Source organism: Pimephales promelas, chromosome 8 (genome assembly GCF_988280905.1).
Source record: "Pimephales promelas chromosome 8, fPimPro1.hap1.1, whole genome shotgun sequence".
Taxonomy (NCBI): domain Eukaryota; kingdom Metazoa; phylum Chordata; class Actinopteri; order Cypriniformes; family Leuciscidae; genus Pimephales; species Pimephales promelas.
In genome coordinates, this window is record NC_142776.1 from 2,725,867 (window position 1) to 2,748,745 (window position 22,879).

At 36.5% G+C, this 22,879-nt stretch overlaps 1 protein-coding gene across 11 annotated transcripts in view; it reads left to right on the plus strand.

Moving 5' to 3' along the window:
• The window catches only part of ptprfa (protein tyrosine phosphatase receptor type Fa), a 255,269-nt gene that overhangs the window by 95,270 nt on the left and 137,120 nt on the right, over nt 1–22,879 (plus strand). For all 11 annotated transcript variants that reach the window (XM_089133721.1, XM_089133725.1, XM_089133722.1 and 8 more), the window contains exons 3-4: nt 13,921–14,066; nt 19,764–19,905. In XM_089133721.1, the coding sequence (XP_088989847.1) occupies nt 13,921–14,066; nt 19,764–19,905 (288 nt within the window). The remainder of the gene's footprint in view (nt 1–13,920; nt 14,067–19,763; nt 19,906–22,879) is intronic.

Below are 22,879 nucleotides of genomic sequence, written 5' to 3' on the forward strand. Positions count from 1 at the left end.
TATAAGCCAGTGATGACAGAAAATATTGCTGTTTTCATTCTGTGTGAATATTATAGTCCAGAAAATGAAAAACGTTTTGCCTAAAATATTAAAAAATATTGCCTAATATATTTTTAAATATTATTAAATATGATACTCATGTGTAACTTTAATTTTGTTATATTATTATTAGAGCTGTGCAAAAATTAATTGCGATTAATCGCATCCAAAATAAAAGTCTGTGTTTACATGATATATTTGTGTGTGCTGTATATAATTATTTTGTATATATAAATACACACATATGCATGTATATATTTAAGAAAATGTGTTATTCATATATAAAATATTTATATTTATATAACATAGATTATGTATATATATATATATATATATATATATTATTTATATGTACAAAATAATTATATACAACACACACAAATGTATTATGTAAACACCGACTTTTATTTTGGATGCGATTAATTGCATTTAATTTTTGCACAGCCCTAATTATTATATATTATATTCCAATTTATATATTATATTATTAATTATAATTTTTTTTATATATATGTAGAAAAAGCTTCTTAAATGCTTCTTAATACTTGTGAATTTTTAAAATAGTATTATTTATTAGTATTTAATTTTGTAAATATTTAAAAATATTTTTCTAAAGACTATATTTACTATAATTTATATCAATATTTAACTTTTTCACACACACACACACACACACACTCTCTCTCTCTCTCTCACACACACACACACACACACTAACACAACCCCTAAATCTACATCAGCCATCACATAAAACTTTCATTTTTCAACATTTTCAAAAAACTAATTCTGACATGAGTCCCCATGAGTCTGTGTGCATTCAAGTCCATGTGTACAGACACACACACATAACACACTGCATCCTCTGGTGCAGATGATTTCAGATTTATTTATCCTGGAACAACATTCAAATCAACCGATCAGATTTGAAGGGCATAAGTGATATTCACCCCCCGTTTCCCACTGATTTTAGGGATGAGTTATGGGTAGGGATGAGATTGGGACAACTTTTTCAGACAGGAATGCTATTCCAGGATAAATAAAATATGTTGATCTAGGAACATATCTGACTTGGCAAAACCATAGTGACTGCATCCTCTCTACCTGTTCACTGAGCGCACACACACACACACTGACAGACACACGCACATTTACATGTGAGAGATAGGCCAAGTATATCGGTGCATGACAGACCATGAGGAGTTGCAGAGAATTTTCCACGGCTCATCTGGATTTTTCCTTTCTGTCCAGATCTTGTGGTGCATGAATGCACACTGATCATCTTGTGTACTTTACCAGCACTAAATAAACCTGAAAATGAAGGTAACCAAAGAGACACTGTAAACGCAGAGACTGTTTCCAGGATATGAGCCTGTGTGAACTTGACTTCATACACCCAGTGAAATTCACCAAAACACCAGATAATTAAATGACACTGAGCAAAAACTGACATTTACAGCAGATACAGATCTAATTCTGTGAAAATAATTTTTAAGTAACTTCAGTGTCCCAATAAGTTTGAGAGAGCACTGCACAATGATGTGTACATATTAAATTAGGATGTGAGACAGTATGCTGTGACACGTGCATCATGTCAGGTCACGTATTGCATGTTTCTGTCACTGAATGGCATTTCAGAAATATATATATATATATATATATATATATATATATATATACATATATATGAAGAGTTCAGATGCAAAAACCTCTAAATGCCATTTGAAATTTTCTTCTAGAATGATCATTTTTTAGCTTATATATTTAAGTTCCATAATTTCACTTAAATGGCAATGAAGATTACCTATGAATTGCCATTTAAGTGATATTACTGAACTTAAATATACATGATAAAAATGATCATTCTAGAAGAAAATTTCAAATGGCATTTAGAGGCTTTTGCATCTGAACTCTTCATATATATATATATATATAAATATATATATATATATATATATATATATATATATACTGTATATATATAAACAATTCTTCCATACTTTCGGAACAATTTTCTGTGCACAATATCCTCTAGAAATTACATACTTCAGGTCTACTAGTAGGATGCAGTGGTGGAGGAAGTACTGAATCTCAGTACTTAAGTAAAAGTACAAATAAACAGACAAATATTTACTTTAGTAAAAGTATAAGTAACACAATGACAACCATACTTAAGTAAAGTAAAAAGTACCTGATTTTAAATGTACTGTAAGTATTAAAAGTAAAAGTACTTGCATAACAATTTATTCTCTTAATGTCTATTTTTTCTAATGATAAACATTTAATTCTAACTCGTTCCACCTAATACTCCTATAATGATGTTCAATAATTATGGAAAAAAATTGTTGTCACTATTTCTGAAACAAGATTGCAATTAGGCAATATGCACATTATCCTTACTATATGTTAATAACTATGTTTGGCAGTAAACGCGATTAATTTATGGTGTAATTCTGAACCTCTTGGCTTGCCATAATCCTAACCAAACGTATATTACACACGGTGCGTTTTCTATGCATATAAAAACACATTTTCATGTATAAATTGCACGATAAACACACTGCGTGCGAGACGCATTTAGTGTGACCGAGTTGATATATGGCAACCAAACGTCACTGAGACAAACGTGCAACGAACGGACGTTCAGATTACGTTTTGGCAGGGGAAAAACTGATCAGAAAAAGTAACAGAAGTTGTAGAAATGTAGTGGAGTAGAAAGTAGAATAATTGCTGCAAAATGTAACGAAGTAAAAGTAAAAAGTATGCACTATTTATTCTACTTAAGTAAAGTAAAGATACGTGAAAAATGTACTTAAGTAAAGTAAGTATTTGTACTTCATTACATTCCACCACTGGTAGTATGGTAGTATGCAATTACATATGCTACAAAAATATCAATGATCTGTTACCAGGGAGCGTCTTTCATGAACATTTTAGTGCATTAATGCTCTCATTAAAGCTTTTTGCTCTCGACGTTGTTCATATTAAAGAGAAAACTGAACAGTGCAGCATTACGGGAGAGTATCTTCCTTTTAACAGCTCTGATGCTGGTGAAACCTTTGCGCCCGTGTCTTTGTGTTTGTGTGAGTGATTCCTCTCGATGCATGACTGATCCTGTGTTGTCGCGCCGTTAATGAGAGCTTTTACATCCAAATGCGGTGACTTTTGTTTGAAACTTTTGTCGTTTGTCTCCACTCACACAGCATTTGACTATCTGGCTGTCTGCCTAGATGCCATTAAACCCTGGTTATCTGAGACCAAATGAGAGAAAGGTCCTGTAGGACAAGAGCAGGGTGTTGAATGACAATGACACTGCTGCAGTGATTGACTGTGTGTGTGTGTGTGTGTGTGTTTGTAGGCTTATCGGTCTCTATTCCATCACGACATTTTATCCCTGCTGCCTGTATACTGCTACTAGCAGTGTTTACTGCACTGTAACCTAAATCACATTCAATGGCCAGACATGGACTTCTCCACATACAGCATTGCAGTTTTTGGGAGCAAGTGTATGATTACAGTTCCTTTAAAACATGTATTCATTTTAAAGCATTTTACTCATTGTGATTCAGCTAATAATCGCCTAGCAACCATCCAAAATACTGTTGCAACTGGGGTGTATATGATGGTTTGTCACAATACAATCTGACATCGGTTCGAGATACAATATTTGCAGATGACTCAAAACATTACATGACTCAGGGGCATGTAATCAATCATTTCAACACAGCAATATTACTTACTACAATATTACATTTTTATTAACTCACAAGTGCCACCAAAATATGAGCATTTAATTGAACTCTCTGCAATTTGCAAATCCTGTTTCCCAATTGACAACAGTCAAGAAAATCTGTCTTCTGTGCTCTCTAAAATGTGCAAATCTAGTATTCCCATTAGGACACACACAACAAAATGAGGTTGAAACTAAATTCTGTGAGACTTTGACATCTTATAACAGTCGAACAAGTATTTTAGTGTATCTTATAGAGAGTTCTCCATCTTCTTTATTTATGATCTCTGTTTAACAGTTCTGTAATACGTTATTATTTAAAAATAAAAAAAATATGATTCATAGTGCGCACAAAGTCCCCTATTGGTTACAGTGTTTACTTTTTTCATATTTTTTTAACAATTTAATTATTTGTGAAAAATACTGTATTATGATTACAAAATTAAGAAGTTATCATGTAAAGTTTAGTAATATATTAACTAGTTACTAGTTACCCTGCTCTCTAAGATAACGTCACCGGCCTATAAAAAATCAATCTCAGTCGTCCACTAATATCGATGTATCATTACACCCCTACTAGTAAACACTGTAGCATCGTGGTCTCAACTATTGCTGTGGCCAGCCTCCATTTATTTGTGATAAAAGAGCTCAGAAAATGTGAAAAAGCTAGTTTCTGTGATGTTCAGTCAGAAAGGTTTTCTCTTTCTTTTGGTGCACACAAAGATGTTTTATCCTAAATTCGCATGGGGAAAAAGCATGTGAAGCGCGGTTAAAAGCTCTCATGGGACGAGGACGCACATCTGAGAGGGAACCAGCTTTGATTTAGTCATCATTCATTTAGTCTCTGTAAAATAAAGAAATTGAAAAGATCTTTGGTATTGGTTGCTTTGGTGATGTGTACTCTATTATATGAGCTTATTATGGTTGTCTGAGTTAGAAAATCGAAGCGTCTCCGAAAAAAAAAAGAGTCGACTCTAAACCACCTAAACGAGTCGTTTTTCATTCGAATCTCACTGCATGACAGTTCCACATCCCTATAGTGGGGTATAGCCACACCATAGCAGCCATCCAGAATACCCTAGCAACCGCCTAGCAACATTAATAGCAACCACCAAGAGAACCCTAGCAACCAACTAGAACACCCTAGCAACCCCATAGCAACCACACAGAACACCCTAGCAGCCACCTAGCAACACCATAGCAACCACTCAGAATACCCTTTTCTTTAGAAAACACATTTGCATAATGCCCGCATATGTTGTGCGTTGTCCGCAGAGTTCAACGCAGGAACTTTAATGTTACATCAGTCGTTCACGTTAATGCTCGGCTTATTGATACAGTTACCGCATGTGAAATATGAAATATGTGTTACTGTCTTCAGGCCGCGTGCGTTTTTAGCCAGCGTTTTGGCAGCGGAAAGTTTTTTTTTCAGTTGAGACTCTGTTTGCTACGATACAGAATATCCGCGGATGTGTAACTAGTATCTAATTCCACAGATAGTTTGTTTCTGTGTTGTCTATAAAAATGTTGATACAATGTAAATGTAAAGTATTTACTATAGCTCTTGTTTTAAATTATTTTTGTTCCGTTATTGTGCTTGTTGTTGTCATATGTTGACGTTGTACAAGCAGAATGTTGAGTGTCTAACCCCGGTGTGGTATTTGTCCCGCCCCTCCTCCACTGTGATTGGACGGCTTGGGTAAAAGAGACAGTGATGAGCGATGCGTTTTACCCAAAGTTGAATATTCTTCAACTCTTGCCGAACGGTAAAAAACGACGAGCCTTCAATGCTTCAGCGTGAAATTAATGCTCAGCGCCTCGTTACACTCCTGCCGCTTTAAAAACACAACGTTCCCATTGAAAACGATTGGAAAAAAAATTCTTACAGTGTGTACAATCGCTTAGCTAGGAAGCCTCCGGATGGAGCTGATGTTCAGTAATGGTAACGGGCGTTTTGTTTCCGACATGCGCTGCGAGCAGTCGACCAATCACAACAGACTGGGCCATCTGGCCAATCAGAGCAGAGTAGCTCTCGAAAAGGAGGGATTTAGAGAGACTGATTCATCCATCGTGTCGTTTAAGAATCACTGATAAATGTGGTGATGTGCAGTGTATGTTATGAGAAAATTAAGACTGTTTTTTGACCTTTGATGCATATAAACCTGTTGAATGAGATGCCAAAACAACATTAGGAACCTTTAAAATAGCATAAAGGGGGTACTTTGAATCCACATAGCAAACTTTCCCCAAACGTATAGTTACTGAAATCAGACTTCCATGACCCAATTGTTCAGTTTCTTTTAAATAACTCCTGCTGCCTTGAAAGGCAATTAAATTGTCATCAGAAAGCTCATTTTCTTATTCATACTTCTCAGAGCGATAAACGAGTTTAATAGTCGTGCCAGAGTCTCAAACGTGAGAGCGCGTGCTGATCACTTTCAGAGTTACTCTGCGCGTGTAGACGTTTCACTCACCGCTTATTGAACGATCTTTACAATGATCGCACAAGACCACCCCCGCTAACTCTCCTCGGTGAGAGAGAGAGAGAGAGAGAGGAATTGGTCATGGTGTTGATAATGGGTGCACCATTCTGTCTCTCTATTGCTATTTAGACAGAGCCATTACTGTAATGCACCACCCAATGGGGAATAAAAGAGAAGTAATTTCTCTTTCTTTATCTCACTCTCCTCTCTTCTCCTGAATAATAAAAAGCCCAGGCATTCAGGCTGGAGTCTCACTAACTCAGTTTGAGAGATTAGTGTCCTTCTCACCTTTCTACCACCAACAGAATAATCAAACCAACGTTCAAATTAAGAGGTCACATTGTAAGGCTTGTTTCTAAACACTGGATTTCACTGTAAAGATCGGAAAATGGACCCTGTTTGCTTTTTTACAGTTTTTCTCAATTGTTTACACACAAATTCTGCTACTTGAGACACAATGACCACAACATGTAACTCATTCACCAACCCCCCTGAACCAATTCTGCTGAACTACAAGCACAATTCCTGCTTTACACTCAAATTGCAGTTCAAAAACACACTTTTTTCAAAACACTACACACAAATTCTCTGCATTTGGCACAATTTTCATGCAGAAAATCTCTTGTTTTCATGAGGAACACATTGCCATTCAAATATTCACACTGACTCGTCTCATGGGCAAACACACGTCACACAGTTTTAATTAGCAATCAGAGCTTTAGCATAAAATACCAAAACCTAAGAGAGGATGCAGCACAGATAATTATTTAGTTTTTTTTTTGTTTTTTTTTTACTGTAACAGCATACACATTTTTTTCTGTTGTTTTGAATGTGGACCACTGTATGTGCAACTTTGTGTTGGTTGGGGTGTATGAAATGTGCGATCTATCTCCCATTGTTTTTGTGGGAAAAATAAAATATATTGTTACCGTGTATTTGTGTGTTCTGGGTATAAAAACAATATTCTCAAATATTTTACAACACACTTATGTATGTAATGTCTGTAGTAAGTGTAACACTGAACAAAAAGGCCCAAGTCATTATGATGAATGGAGAAGAAGTGTTTTACATTGAGCACATCAGTGTTCAACTGGTTCTTATAAATGTCTATTCATATGATGGTTTGTGTGTGTCATTTGAAAACAAAATAACATTTTGAGAATATATAACATTGTTTTGAATGTAAAGTTTCATTTTGCACAAGAATTGAGGGGGTTTGCCCATTGTGCGAGTGTTTTTAGATTTGTGTGTAGAGTTCTGAGAATATGAAGCAGGAAATGTGTGTAAACAATCGAGAAAAACTGTAATGCATGTTCCTAAAATGTATTTTTCAAGGTTGTCAATAAAAGAAAAACATTATAGAAAATACTAGTTCAGTGTTTCTACTTTAAAATTTAAATGTTTTGGGGGCATTTATTTAGTGAAAAATTATACTGAAAGATTTATCCATGCACTATTTTAGAAAATAACCTGTTTTGGTGCAAGCTGTGATCACTGGCATGCAAACACAGGAGTTTATGTTGACTTTAATTCTTGATATTAAACAGTTTTCTGAACAGTAGCATCAAAAAGAGTTGTACAAACATGTTGTCTATGTCTCTTGTGCATCTGCAGCACAGGTATTGAGCATATAGACACGTACTCTGATCAAATTCTTTTTCGCAGACATGAAGAGAGATGGTAACTGGAGGTAAGCCATGCATCCATAATTAATGAGAATAAATGGCTGGGCTGTTGTGTCTCGATCGATGTTGAGATGCTTGATGTTTAGGGACCGAGGGCAGGAGGCTGACTTCCTGGATGCTGTCAGTTTATTTCACTTCATGCTCGTTCCATACGGGCAGTTCTGTGATGTGCTTATTGGCATTATGCCGTGTAACAGGAAATTTATCTGATTCTTGGTCGGCTTTTATTGTGTATTTTGTGTTTTGCCTCCCTGTCAGATGGAGAAATCACAGCTCTTAAATTAGCACCTAATATTAAGTGTGTCTCACAACTTATCCCGGTTGACACCCAGAGTAGACGCACAAACCACGGCTCATCTGATCATCTGGTTTCAGAGCTGTTGATGCTCATTAATCCTGGGATCTGTCAGCGAGCTGATTAGTCCTCGCTCCAGGCGGAGGGATTTGGGTGGTACGTTCGTGGTCGGCTGCTTGTCCCGTGCGCTGAAAACATGCCGGCCCGTTATACATACTTAGCATGGGTTCTTTGTTTGATTCTTAAATTATGTAAATTTTAGTTATGTGTTTCAGCTATGCCATCAGATCCTGAAAAATGTATGAAACATCCGATCATGCTCTTAACGTTTTGAATTAGGCCTAGATTTAGACTTAAGGCCCATTCACACCAAAAACGATAACTAAAAGGATAATGATATCCAGTGTTGTGGAGTAGTTAACTACGCTACTAACTTAACTACATTTTTTCTGTAGCTTGGCAGTTGTTCAGTTGTTTTTTAAACAGTGTAGCTTTTCCAGTTGCTAACTACTTTTTTCAGCAAGTAGCGGTGTAGCGCAAGCAAAAGCTACGTTGCGTTTGTCGAGCCTGCGCGAATCAGCACCATGCAAGGATATTCTTCTTCTTCTTAGATTACAAACTCATTTTTTGGCATTACCGCCACCTGTTGTTTAATCACGCATCTTGCGGCTAACGGTTCAATGACGTACAGAAGTGGGTTGACAGTGACACACCCATATTATGATTATTTAGCAAGAGGTGACGGCAGATTTGGAGGATGGAGAAACAACGTTAATTATCCATGGCCTTATTTGTCCAAGTTCAATCGGTATTTTTGAGAAAATGTTCTACATGCAATTTACGTTGGATGTATATTTTGATCTTGCAATGTTGTAGGCTATTTGTTGCAGTTTTGCACTTTTGACAAACAGTCTGAGATATTTGAGTGTTGTGTGTAATAAAACAATACTCTTCGAAATCGTAATTGTATTGCATTGTTTTAAACACTAAATATTTTACTTAAAACTTTCCTCAGACACTTATTCAGTTATTTATAATATATGTTGTTCAAAAAGCAAAAGTAGTTTCAATGTTGCTAGCTACTTTTTGATAGTAACTTGTAGTGTAGCTAACTACTTTTCCAAAAGGGTAGATTGACTGTAGTTAAACTACTTTAACTTGTGAGTAGCTTGTAGCTTGTCAAACTACAGTTTCAGAGTAGCTTCCCCAACACTGATGATATCTATATTAGCGTCCACACTATCATTTTGTTTTAGTTAAAGTCGGCGTGAAACAGAAGTTGAGACATGTCAATTTTTCCTTGTTGTGACATATATCCGAATGAAACGGCTTCTGAAATTAGAAAAAAAATGTTGGGCAGGGGTTGATTTCATGGAGGCAGATTTGAATGCAATTCTATGAGAGGCGGATCACTGATAGCCGCACCCTCATCGGATCTGCCCCGCACACTTTCGCCATTTCACGTGATTGAAATAGAAGAGAGGTCGTTTCGGTGGGGGAGGGAAGGGTAATGTATTTGATTAAAGATTATAAGGGTACATGAATTGAAAAAAAAATAATGAAGTGCACAGATAAATCATTTATAATAAACACTATAATATTGCATATAAAAAGAAGATTTGTCAAATTTGATTTAAAAAAGTACACACTGCAGTTCTGGAATCTGACACTTTAAACTTTTATTTTTTTTAATTAAATTTTTATTTTTACACAAATTACCTCATAAATTGAAATATTATAAATGCTGGTGTTTTTGGTGTCTTTTTAAGCCCCAATTTAAACTTTTTATGATTAAATTATGAATAATGTATTTATATGCAACAGACCAAAGCTTCTGTTAGAAATGTTTTGCATCATGCATGAGTTTTGTTGTTGTCGTTTTTATCATGCATGAACTCCTGTTTACATGCATTGTTTCTATGTAGTGGTTTCTTAAGATAAAATATAAATTTTCTAGTTGACAAGTTCATGCAAATCTGAGTTACAGTCCATAAGGAGCAATAGAATCAACTCAAACTCAAAGTAGATGGGATTAAACAGGGATGCCGGGGTGGAAGTAGTGTTTTTTTGCACACCTGTGATTGGCAGATTACATGAAGAGAAACCTCGGTGTCCTGTGTTTTGGTAAGGCAGATTGAGGGCGGAAACTTTGGGAGCCAGATTGCTTTGCGCTGCCTCAAGAACACACATGAAAGTCAACATGGTAAATATTGCAGGAGGCCAGCATGCTAGCAGGCACAAAGAGCCGTGTGTGACTGTGAATCTGTAATGTCTGTCTTGTGTGAAACATCCAGGGTCGCAGGTCAGCAGGCAGGGTTACCATCTGATAAATCAGTCATGAGATGAAGTTTGTCCTCAGGTGTTTCAGGGGAGTCTGACGGATATAGCAAACCAATCACCTTGAAGTGTGAATAAGATTGCGATTTGGTTGTAAGTTATCATGCTCCATCAGTGTGAGAATGTGTGTCGGTGTTTGCTTAACTTTATTTTAAGGACAAAACTGTCCACAGAGAGATTTGGCAAACCTCCTTCTTCATCTTAAATGTAAAAGTGATTCATACTAGATACATAGATAGATAGATGGATGGATGGATGGATGGATGGATGGATGGATGGATGGATGGATGGATGGATGGATGGATGGATGGATAGATAGATAGATAGATAGATAGATAGATAGATAGATAGATAGATAGATAGATAGATAGATAGATAGATAGATAGATAGATAGATAGATAGATAGAAGGATGAATGGATGGATGGATGGATGGATGGATGGATGGATGGATGGATGGATGGATAGATAGATAGATAGATAGATAGATAGATAGATAGATAGATAGATAGATAGATAGATAGATAGATAGATAGATAGATAGATAGATAGATAGATAGATAGATAGATAGATAGATAGATAAAAGGATGGAGAAATGGATGGATGGATGGATGGATGGATGGATGGATGGATGGATGGATGGATGGATGGATGGATGGATGGGTCGATGGACGGACAGCCAGACAGATAGACAGACAGATAGACAGGCAGACAGACAGATATATAGATATATAGATAGATGGATGGATGGATGGATGGATGGATGGATGGATGGATAGATAGATAGATAGATAGATAGATAGATAGATAGATAGATAGATAGATAGATAGATAGATAGATAGATAGATAGATAGATAGATAGATAGATAGATAGATAGATAGATAGAAGGATGGATGGATGGATGGATGGATGGATGGATGGATAGATAGATAGATAGATAGATAGATAGATAGATAGATAGATAGATAGATAGATAGATAGATAGATAGATAGATAGATAGATAGATAGATAGAAGGATGGATGGATGGATGGATAGAAGGATGGATGGATGGATGGATGGATGGATGGATGGGTCGATGGACGGACAGCCAGACAGATAGACAGACAGATAGACAGGCAGACAGACAGATATATAGATAGATGGATGGATGGATGGATGGATGGATGGATACATAGATAGATAGATAGATAGATAGATAGATAGATAGATAGATAGATAGATAGATAGATAGATAGATAGATGGATGGATGGATGGATGGATGGATGGATGGATGGATGGATGGATGGATGGATGGATGGATGGATGGTTGGATGGACGGACAGACAGACAGATAGACAGGCAGACAGATAGATAGATAGATGGATGGATGGATTGATTGATTGATTGACTGACTGACTGAGTGATTGATTGATTGATTGATTGATTTATTGGTGTTTTGTGTAAAGTTGCCATAAACCTCATGTGAAGTCAGATAATCTGTTGGCCGACTATATTCTGAACACACTACGTCACACGATGGTGACCATAATGACAAAAATTCAGCTGACATCAGTCCCGTGAAGCGAGAGAGAGAGAATGACAGAATTAGAGAAAGTAAAAATGACAAGGTCCCCTGGACAGAAAGTGGTACCAAGACAGCTCCTGCCAAAGAAAAGATGAAGACATTGTCTCCAGCGAAGGCGGCAGTTTGCATTATGCATCTGTATCCAGAGACAGAGGTAAACAAAGCAGGCAGTGCACGTTATGATATATCTGTTGTTCCCTGCGGTGCGCTGGATGGCTGGAATCTTTAATTACGTTCCTGTCAGCTCTCTGTTCCTCTACAGGCACGCTTTCACCAGGGGATGGCGGTGGACAGGGAGCTCAATTTGTTTGGTTTGCCATTCTGCTATTCTGTCAGAGCATTTAATTATGCTTTTGATACATCCTCAGAGATGAAGCTCTCATGGCTTATAAACAGTTTATGGTTATCTCCAATACAGCCAAGAGGAGAGCTTGGGCAATAGGGGAAATAGAATTCCCTCATATTGCCTGTATTTATTGTTTCTCACCATGAGGGACGTGACCCATTGCACATGGAGGAGCATTACTTGTACTGTCCTGGAGGGCTAGCTCAAGGCAGCACTGTTAAAAGATCTGCTTTTGTTCCAACGCTTCTAGCGAGGACAGATTTATTGCTCAGTAAGTGCTCCTTCATAACTCAATAGACTTAGAGGAATAGATCACCCAAGAATGTCCGTCCAAACACATACTATTTGTGACGCACTGTGTTATTTTAGTCTCATTGAGATATTGTTATAGTTTAGGGCTGGGCAACGATTAATCTCGATTAATCGCATCCAAAAATAAAAGTTTGTGTTTACAAAATATATGTGTGTACTGTGTATAAATATTTTGTATATAAAAATTCACACAAAAAATGTCTTTAATTAATATCTATTTATATTAAATTATGTATAAATGTTTATATACATGCAAATATTTCTTAAATACAGGCATGCGTGTGTATTTATATATGCAAAAAAAAATAAATAAATAATACAGACCACACACACACACATATTATGTAAACACAAACTTTTATTTTGGATACGATTAATCACGATTAATCGTTGCCAAGCCCTAATTTTTGTATTTTATGTTTTATTTAGTTTTAGTATTTTGCTGTGTTCATATTTTTTTGTAAATGTCTATATAAATGTTTTAATTATTGTCTACATCACGTTAAACCAAATTAAAATCTAAAATAAAGCAGTTTTTTGTTATAATTTACGATGTTAAGTAATAACAATGTTTTTCAATGTTTTGTAGTTTTAATTATGACCCTGGTGACACAAAAGTAGTTAAAAATGTTCTCCAATCAAAGAAAGATTGAGATTTATATTGTCAAGCTTCAATAAAATTCCAATCTAGTCCTTATGACTTGTCCACTATACAGTATTTCTATCATTCTGAAGTCTTAGCTTCGTTTTGAGACACTGACTGAAATCGAAGTAGTTGTCCAATCATAATTTTCCCCACAGATACAACTCTCAAATCTCAGTTGCTCTGCATTTGCTGTCAGATTGGAAAATTGTTTTGTACGAAATATACATTTTCAATGAAATATTGCTGGAGTCATCAATTAAAAGAATCTAATAAACCTTATTACACTTTCTGAAAGAAAATGAATGTGAATGGTATAGCTCATGATTTGGACTTTGTTGAGAAATATTTGAGTTTGAAATGAGACCAAAATTTGGTATCTTGGCAAATCTTAGTTTGATACAAACTCTCTGTTTTATCTTATTGCTGGCTAGGGCAAACAATTGATCTTTTACTTGAATGCTTCTCTCTCTTTCTCTCGCAGGCATACCCAGTTTCATTAAGACTCCTGAAGATCAGACAGGGATTTCAGGAGGGGTGGCGTCCTTCGTGTGCCAGGCGGTCGGGGAGCCCAAACCAAGAATCACGTGGATGAAGAAGGGCAAGAAAGTCAGCTCACAGCGCTTTGAGGTGGGTTTGAAATAATGAGTTGTGATTTGTTTGTGCATGCGCTCTGATCAGATGTGATGTTGAGCATCATATGGGAAATCTACCTGCTTTCTGCCAGCTGTACTTTTACCGAAAAAACTAAATCAGATGCAACAAAGATCTTTGCTTTTATTCTCGCCAGTGGCTTCAAGGCTGCACTCTTTGATTAAGATCTTGTGAGAGGTTTTCAGCTTTTATCATGACCTGCTCTGGGCTCTAGAGAACATCAGGGAAGTGTCGAGTGTTTCTTTGAGTTCATATATAGTGCTGACATCTGTGCGGCTGAGATTATGCTGAACTGACCAACAAATAGGGTTGGGAATCGAATACCTGAGGTCAGGAATCGGATACTTGTTGTAAAATAAAAAATTCGATTCCTCTTATCGATTCCTTTGTGAGCATTTCCATGACTTTAAACCGATCAAGCGCGAGATGACTGCACACACGCAGAAAATGTGATTTCAAACAATTCAAGCGCATCCAAAATGTGATTTTAAACCATTCAACTTTTTTGTGCACTTTTTTTTTGTTGGACTTTATTGGATCCGTTGAGCCTAATATTCCTGCGGCCGTCTCTATAACACTAATCGAAAGAGGAAAGAGAAAATGTACTTATTCTTGACTGAATAACTTTTTTTTTTACTATATTTGTAATGTATATTTTATTTATAAAGTGCAGTGTTATTTTATGAGTTTCTGTACCTGAATACCTGAAAATACCTTGAAACACTGTTTATTTCAATCAAATCTTTGTTCAGTTGCATCTTTTTGTTGTGATTGCTATTTTTTTTATATGTGTTTACTTATCTTTAATAATGCTCAAAATTGACATTAGTTAGGCCTGTTTTTCTATGGTATTTTTAACCCACAGGCAAGCGTTCCTTGCGTAAGTGTTTTTTAGCCTGTTGATTTTCGTTATGATATTCAGCTACAATTAAATGTTTTGCAATAAGACTAAATGTGAGTCAAAATTAGGATAGAATTGAAATCGGATTAATTAGTATTCAAATCTAACCAACCCTACCGACACAAGTGGCACATTGATATAATGTGCAGTGAGCTCAAATGATGTATGTGGTCTGTATGTACTGATGCCAGGTAAAAAAAAAAAACTATGGTCACTGAAATTGTGTGGAGATGTATTTTTTTAATTTGACAGCAAGGCCAAAAAAAAAAAACGCTGATGGCAAAAAAGAGAAATGCAGCACTTATTTTTGGACTGGAAAATTAACGGTGCTGTACGAGAGAGATTAAATTCTGCCAAACGAAGCTACTCTGTTAAACTGCCCCCATTACTTCAACCACTCTCAAAAACCAAAACAGAAAACATATTGAGACTGCAAACTCACAACTAAGCTCAAAGTTCATTTGACTGTTATATATTCAGCTGTGGTGTTTAACTGTTTAAGGGGTAAAGGACACAACATGAAATGAGTGGAAGCGGGAAAACTTTTGAGGGTTTATTGAAATCAAACAAAAATTTATATCAAAATAAATAAATAGTGAAGTTTTCTTTGGGAGTTGACCCTGCCAAAACAACCAACAAAACTTTCTTACTTTGACCTCTTTCCTAAGACCTCACCAAAATGAAAGTACAATATATTAACCAAACTCCCTAACCAAAAACAGAGCAAAAAGTTTACAATAAATACACTCTAAAAATGAGTTGTTTCAACCTAAATTTGGGTGAAATATGGACAAACCCAAATGTTGGGTTAAAAAATGCAATAAAAATGTACAGTTGGAAGTGAAAGTTGAAGTTGGGTTGTTGAAGCCATTTTAATGGAACTAATAATAATATTGAATATAATTTAAAATATTTTGAGTTTATTTAGTAAAATCAGAGAATAGCTGTGTTGCAATTGGAACGTAGGAATTTGAATGTAAGCAGTTGCCCAGTGATCTAGTATAATGTTATTTGATTGGTTGTTAGATTTAGTATGAAAGAAATAGTATACTGCGAAGCAGTAAGAAGCCACTGGACTTTGGAGCAACACAGTCTTTTGACCTACACGAAACAGTTACATTGTAAGAAAAGTAAAGATTCTAAGTTTTTGTTTTATTTTATGTTTTTGAAATTCATAATTAAACAGTCAAACGAAGAACTTTGGATTCAAGACTTTTCTTCGCGGACGTTTTGTGTTGAGTACAAAAGAACTTTGAAATCCTAAGCTAGTGAGTCAGGTTACAATTTGAACCCAACACTTGGGTTTGTCCCTATTTTACCCAAATTTAGTTTCGAACAACCCAGCATTGTTTATGACCAGATTTCTCAGAGTGGAATATGGGACAAACACAGTATTTACACTTAATAATATTGTTAGCTATGTAAAAATAAAATTAAAATAAAAATAAAAAATGTAGACTTAATTAGGATTAGGCAACATAAAATTGCAGATCAGTGGGAACAAGATGGTGCAATAGCATTGTTCATTTTTGCCATTTTGTATTTTTCACTGAAACAAATTTTTTTGCCAGCGTGCGCTTGACTTTCAAGAGTTTATCATAAAATGCAGAGCAGTCCAGTCCGAAATTAATTCGTACGAAAAGCATTGAGATTTTTCATCTGTCCATGATCCATTCATTAACGAGAACATGGGCTCCACAGGTGCAGATGTACCAGGCAGGCATAAAACAAAATCAACAGCCAAAGATACACACGGTATAAGAAAAAAAATGGGACAAAACATGATTTTTTCATAATAAGTTGGGACACTAAAATTACAGTTGAAATACGGGACAATCCCTGGAAAACGGGACGTCTGGTCACCCTAACAATAAACAATAATGGCGTCAAACTCCTTACTTTCCCAAACTCTCAAACTTTACAATGACATAAAACATGCTTACAAGGCAAGCTCAAACAAACTTTGAGGGAAGTCCAGTTTCCTACTTACAATCTGTAATTCTTTTAGAGAACAAACAATGATCGCTCTTAACAGTCAAATTTCATCTAATCACGCTTACACAGCCATCTAATCCAACAGTTCTCTCACAACAACACAGGAAGGGACATCAGGACTGGAATCGAACGCACCAATCCCGATGAGCCAGTCATTAGCCTGCAGGAGCCAATCAGCACCGTACCTGGACACAAACACTTCCAAAACAAAAGAGAGAATACAAAACAATTGTCTCTGACCAAAACACTTACACCAGGTTACTCCAGTTGGATTGTACATCTTTATATCCATTTTGTGAGTGCAAGCCAACACCATTGCCCTGATTACACCGCAGACATAAGCAGATCTCTCTATTCTAGCCTGAAATAGGACAAAGAGAGGCTCATCTGGACCTGATGCCACTGCTGATGAGTTTATTGTGGCCTCTGTTTGGCCCCAGACAGTCAGATGTGACATTTTTGGAGGAGGGAGCAGAAGAGCTGACAGGTCACCCTGTTCTCCGGCCAGTAGGCGAGAGCTCATCCCTCACTGTCCTGGCATTGATGTAGTCTTTGTCTCAGCTGGCAGATTCGGCAGCTGTACAGGTGGCAGTGCAGGTGGCACGGGTCTGAAGTGGACACTTTAGGGTGAGCAGGTCTTGGACGGTCATCTGTCCGGCTGGTATGACTAAAACATTTCCGGCCATGGCTAACATATATATTAACTCTGTTCCGAATCCTAATGAGCTGCCAACATGAGCAGCATTCATAATCATCTTTAATTAATGAATTAATAATAATAATAGCAATTCATTAGAAAGCAATAAGGTACGAGAGGCTGTGCTGTATACAGCACTTGCCTCGTGAACCTTATTGCTTTTATAAAACGGTTACCACACAATATTGAAGTAAAAAACAATGTATTAGTGCACTAAATCACTAAAAGCCTTCCTTCCGCTAGAAAAAAATAGTCCCTGAGCGTGAACAGCGGTCATAGCCGTGTTTTCTCGTGAATAAAGCACAGCTCTTGACCAATCAGAATCAAGGGTTCGAACTTACCATTTTATAATAAATAATATATCACTATCATGTCTAAATATTAAGTGCAATGACTAATATACTATAACTGTTCCAAATTCTAGTGAGCTGCCAATTTAAGAAGTATTCACAATCATCTAATAAATAATCAGACTTAATCATCATCATCAATAATACGACTTTATAGACACATTAACCTGTTCCAAATTAGGGAGCATGAGAAAGCAAGATCAAATAATAAATACTTAAAGTTACTTTAATTCCAGAAAGCATTTATAAAAAATAAAAATTCTCAAATTAAATTGAAAAATTCGCTCAAAAATGATTTTTGCATCTATGAAATACTGCGGAGTTGCTGTTCTTGTGAGGTCGCTAGGTTTAAGCAGCAGTGCTTCGCCTGTGGTTCACCCTAATATAGTCCCAAATCAATATCTGCCTATTTAATCGCGTAGTCTTAATTTGAAATAAATTTGAAATTTGAAATATTCCAAATATTTGAAATATTTGGACTTGTTGTGAATACACAGGCCATAAGAAGTAATAAGGTTTGTTTTTTTGTTTTTTAATCACAACATGCTACTTGGCAACATAGGATTCCATTCATTATGCTAAGCTAAGTAGGCGTCGGCGCTGCCAAACTAAGACATTGCATGCACTTTGAAAAAAAAAATCTTTTGCCAAACTATTTTAATGTAGGGGACACTGTGAATAACCCCTATTTTAAAAAACAGTGGAGTGTTCCTTTAAAACTATTCTATTGTGAAAGCTGATAAGCTCAAACTGAAGTATTTCATTCCAGGAAATGTTGCGTTTGTTTTCAACATCAGTATAGACAGGACGGGAATCCAGCAGGGGTGCTCAGGTTGATCTCAATTTGGCAGTCGACCTAAAAACAGAGAGAGTCTGACGGCAACGCAGGGATGAGGGCTCCCTGAGACGACCCTCCTCACACTGTCAACTCAGCTGATTGAGCGTGAACGAGACGGGGTCTGACACTACCTTTAGCTATCTGCTATTTCTCTCACACACAGTGCAGTGCATTCACACTCTACATGAGCTGATCTCTCTGTATTTGAAACATAACGTTCATAAATGAGCGAGTGAGTTTGTTTCCAGCTGGGTTGGCTGGTTATTGCTATTTCTGTCATGATTTCGGTAGTAAATGGAACGAAATAACACTACCAAAAATTAGTTTTACCATCATGTTGTTTCAACCTTGAATTTGTTTTTGTATATGGACCACAAAATGAGAGAGCTTTTGTCCATGAAAGAAAACTGGATGATAATTTATACTGTCAAGCTTTAAAAGGACAAAGATTTATTAAAGTAGTCCTTTCGAAACATGCACTTTATTATAAAAATATATTATACGTTATACTATATCTACAATATACTATATCTAAGTACAGTATATTATAATATACTTAGTATCTATATTATAGTATAATATACTATATCTAAGTATATTATACAAGCCATGCAGTGATTTGCAGAAAATGTATTTATTTATTCATGCATTTTGTTATTCATTCATGCATTAATATTTAATGGTAAACCATTACTTTAACTGTTATATATTCTAATTGAATGCAAAGTGGACCTTTAGAAGAGTGAAGAGTGCAATGTCATTTTAGAAAACTGGTTGTTAATGTGTTTTGCATTGCATCAGTGGACATGTCTGATTGTCTATTTGAAGAACAACCTGATTTTTGATGCTGGAAATATCTAATATCATCTGTATGTCTCTGTGTGTGTGTCAGGTAGTAGAGTTTGATGATGGCTCAGGCTCTGTGCTGCGGATCCAGCCATTACGGACACATCGAGATGAGGCCATTTATGAGTGCACGGCTACCAACAGCGTTGGAGAAATTAACACTAGCGCTAAACTTACTGTATTAGAAGGTAAGAATATACTCTCTCCCTTTCTCTCTCTTTCTCTCCTTTTCAAACAGCATATTATTGTCCTAGCACTTCATGATGATGTCATTTTATCTCAATTCATTGCATGCATTGTGCAATTAGGAATGGTGCAGATGTGTAGAGTGGCTGTGTTTTGATTCCTCTCACACTCAGATAATTACCATTCTGAGAAGATGGCAAACAGGAATTGAGCTGAAGTTAGATTCAGCAGGTGGTCTGACTGACTGGACCTGGGGGTGGGTGGGTCATGCTAAGAGCTTTTCATGGTCGTTTCCTTTTAACTTTGAGGTTCCACATGTAATCATTCTTAGCCTTGGCAAATATTCACTTAATTTAATGAAGTTACCCTGTTGCACAGCGGGAATCTGATTAAAGTCAACATCAAAACTGATGCTGTTTACTTTTTTAATACACATTCCTGCTCTTATTGCACATTATTCATCAGCGCATGTTATTCCAAATAACTTGCAACCAATATAACATTCTTTTTCATCTGATGCCACCTAGGAGATGCTCTGAGGATGAACTTGAACTTTATAGCCTCCGCGTCGGCAGAGATGTATAGTAACAAAGTAGAACTACTTAAGTACTGTACTTAAGTACTAAAATGCTGTATCTGTACTCTACTAGAGTATTGTTTTTTTTCTCATACTTCTACTTTTACTTCAGTAGATATTTTCGATGAAATTAATAATTTTACTTCGATAGTTTTTTAATGTTCTGCTAGTTACTCGTTACAATTATAAACATTTTACGAATCATTCGTTGCAAGTTGGTTTTCATGCTGCCTAAATCACACGCCAGTGTTATAGGGTAATGGTATTGATTGACACACACATTGACAACTAATGCAGGGTTTTTTTGGCGGCCGCCAAAGCAAATTTGTATCCCGCCAAATCGCCTTATTTGATTGCTAGTTCAAACTTTTGACTGCTTTCTTTAACAATAACATGACACAATACTTGTACTTTTACTTTTAGTACTTAAGTAGTGAATTTTAAAATACACTACTTGCAATACTTAAGTACAAAAAATGTTGAATACTTTAGTACTTCTACTTAAGTGTGGTGCTTAAATAGCACTTCAACTTCTACTCAAGTCTCTTTTTTGATTGAGCACTTGTACTTTTACTCAAGTCCGGGTTTCTAGTACTTTATACATCTCTGCGCGTCGGGGTCTCTCCTATTCGAACTCGTTTATCAAAATGAATGAATCTTTTTTCGTGTCATTTGGTTCATTCAACGAACGATTTTGATGGACGAGTTCGAACAGGAGAGTCACAGAACAGAGCAAGGCGAGCATTTGAGCTTATAAAACTTCAACTTAAACTTTGTCGTTGTTGTTTTTTTTGTTTTTTTTTAAATGAGCGATCGTTTCGCTTGATCGTTTCGCATCGTCTGGAATCGTTTAAAGCCCTTTGAACAGTTTGCACTGAAACTGTCTTTTTGACCTTGAACCGTTTGGTCCCCATTGAAGTCCATTATATGGAGAAAAATCCTGGAATGTTTTCATCAAAAACCTTAATTTCTTTTCGACTGAAGAAAGAAAGACATGGACATCTTGGATGACATGGCGGGTGAGTAAATTATCAGCAAAAGTCTTTTTAAAAGTGAACTACTCCTTTAAATGGGCTGATATTCAAAACTTGTGATTTTGCTTAAATAGATTTTCCCTCAAAACTCCTTGAAATGTTTCTTGCCTCCTTCTCACATGCTGACTGAGGGAAACTGTAAAAAGTTTGTTTTGTTCTCAGTGGTTTGTTATTCTGCTGATGGTTATGAAGCTTATCGGCGCTCCATCTCACAGGACTGTGAGGGGAAGAAACACACACACACACACTCTTCCACAGGATTGGAACATGTGCAGCGTTGTGATAGCTCTGTTCTCAGTAAGCCTTGCTGTGGTTCCTCTGCTCAAAGCAAAGAGTTGTGTGTGTGTGTGTTTGTGTTTAAAGATGCAAGTTCATTTCAGGGCACATTTGAGTAGATTACCTGTGCCTGCAGCTCTGATAGTGTGCTTTTTCCATGCCTGGACGTCTGACCCTGTGGTAGATAACAGCACGCAGACACACACACACACACACACACACTGTGGCGATATGTGTTATGTGAGTGTGCCGTACACTGCAGGTGGATTCATGTTCAAACATGAGGAATATGGAGGTGCTGATACTACATGAAGATAAATCTCAGACTCTGTTCTTAGACAAAGAGGCGATGCGGCTGCTTGCTTTAGTCCACGGTTGCAGCTCACTGAAATTCAACATCCTCGTGTGAAGGCGGTTCTAGTCACAGCACGACACCACAGGGTATAAATCAGGGTGTTTGTCTTTTTGTAATATATCTGCGTACGAATCTGGGGAATTCAGTTAGAGGGAAGACAATTGTGGGCTTACATGATGCCAACTGTGTTTGAAACTGGGCCTCGCTCTCTCATGCTTTCGATCCAAAGTGTGGTTAAATGTGCGATCTGAGCCACGAATCAGCAGGGGGGCTGAACCTGTGCAGGAATTAGGTTTGTAGGTTATGTCTGTGGTATCATTAGTCGGAGCAACATTTCTCACCCGTCCTTTGGTTTACATCAGTGTTCTTGTCTACAAGGAGTAGGTTTAGGGGTATGTTCAGGGTTAGTACAAGTTATTACCCAGTAATTGTAGTTACTAAAATAAGTACATAGTATTTACATGGGTAACTGGACTGTAAAAGGAAGCGTTACCCAGATTTTCTCGGCTGGTTATTACCAAAATGATTTTCTCAGATTTGAGCAGTGTGTATTGACAATTACACTGTGGAACACATGGTACTAATCAAGCATGAAAGATAAAGCACAACATGACATTAGGAATAAATCAGCACTAATTATGTTGCTTCTGTTGAGTGTTTATTCATTTATGTTTTACTGTTTAGTCAAGTTGTGTAATCAAGTCTTCTCTTCTTTGAGCCAGTTCTGTTTGCAG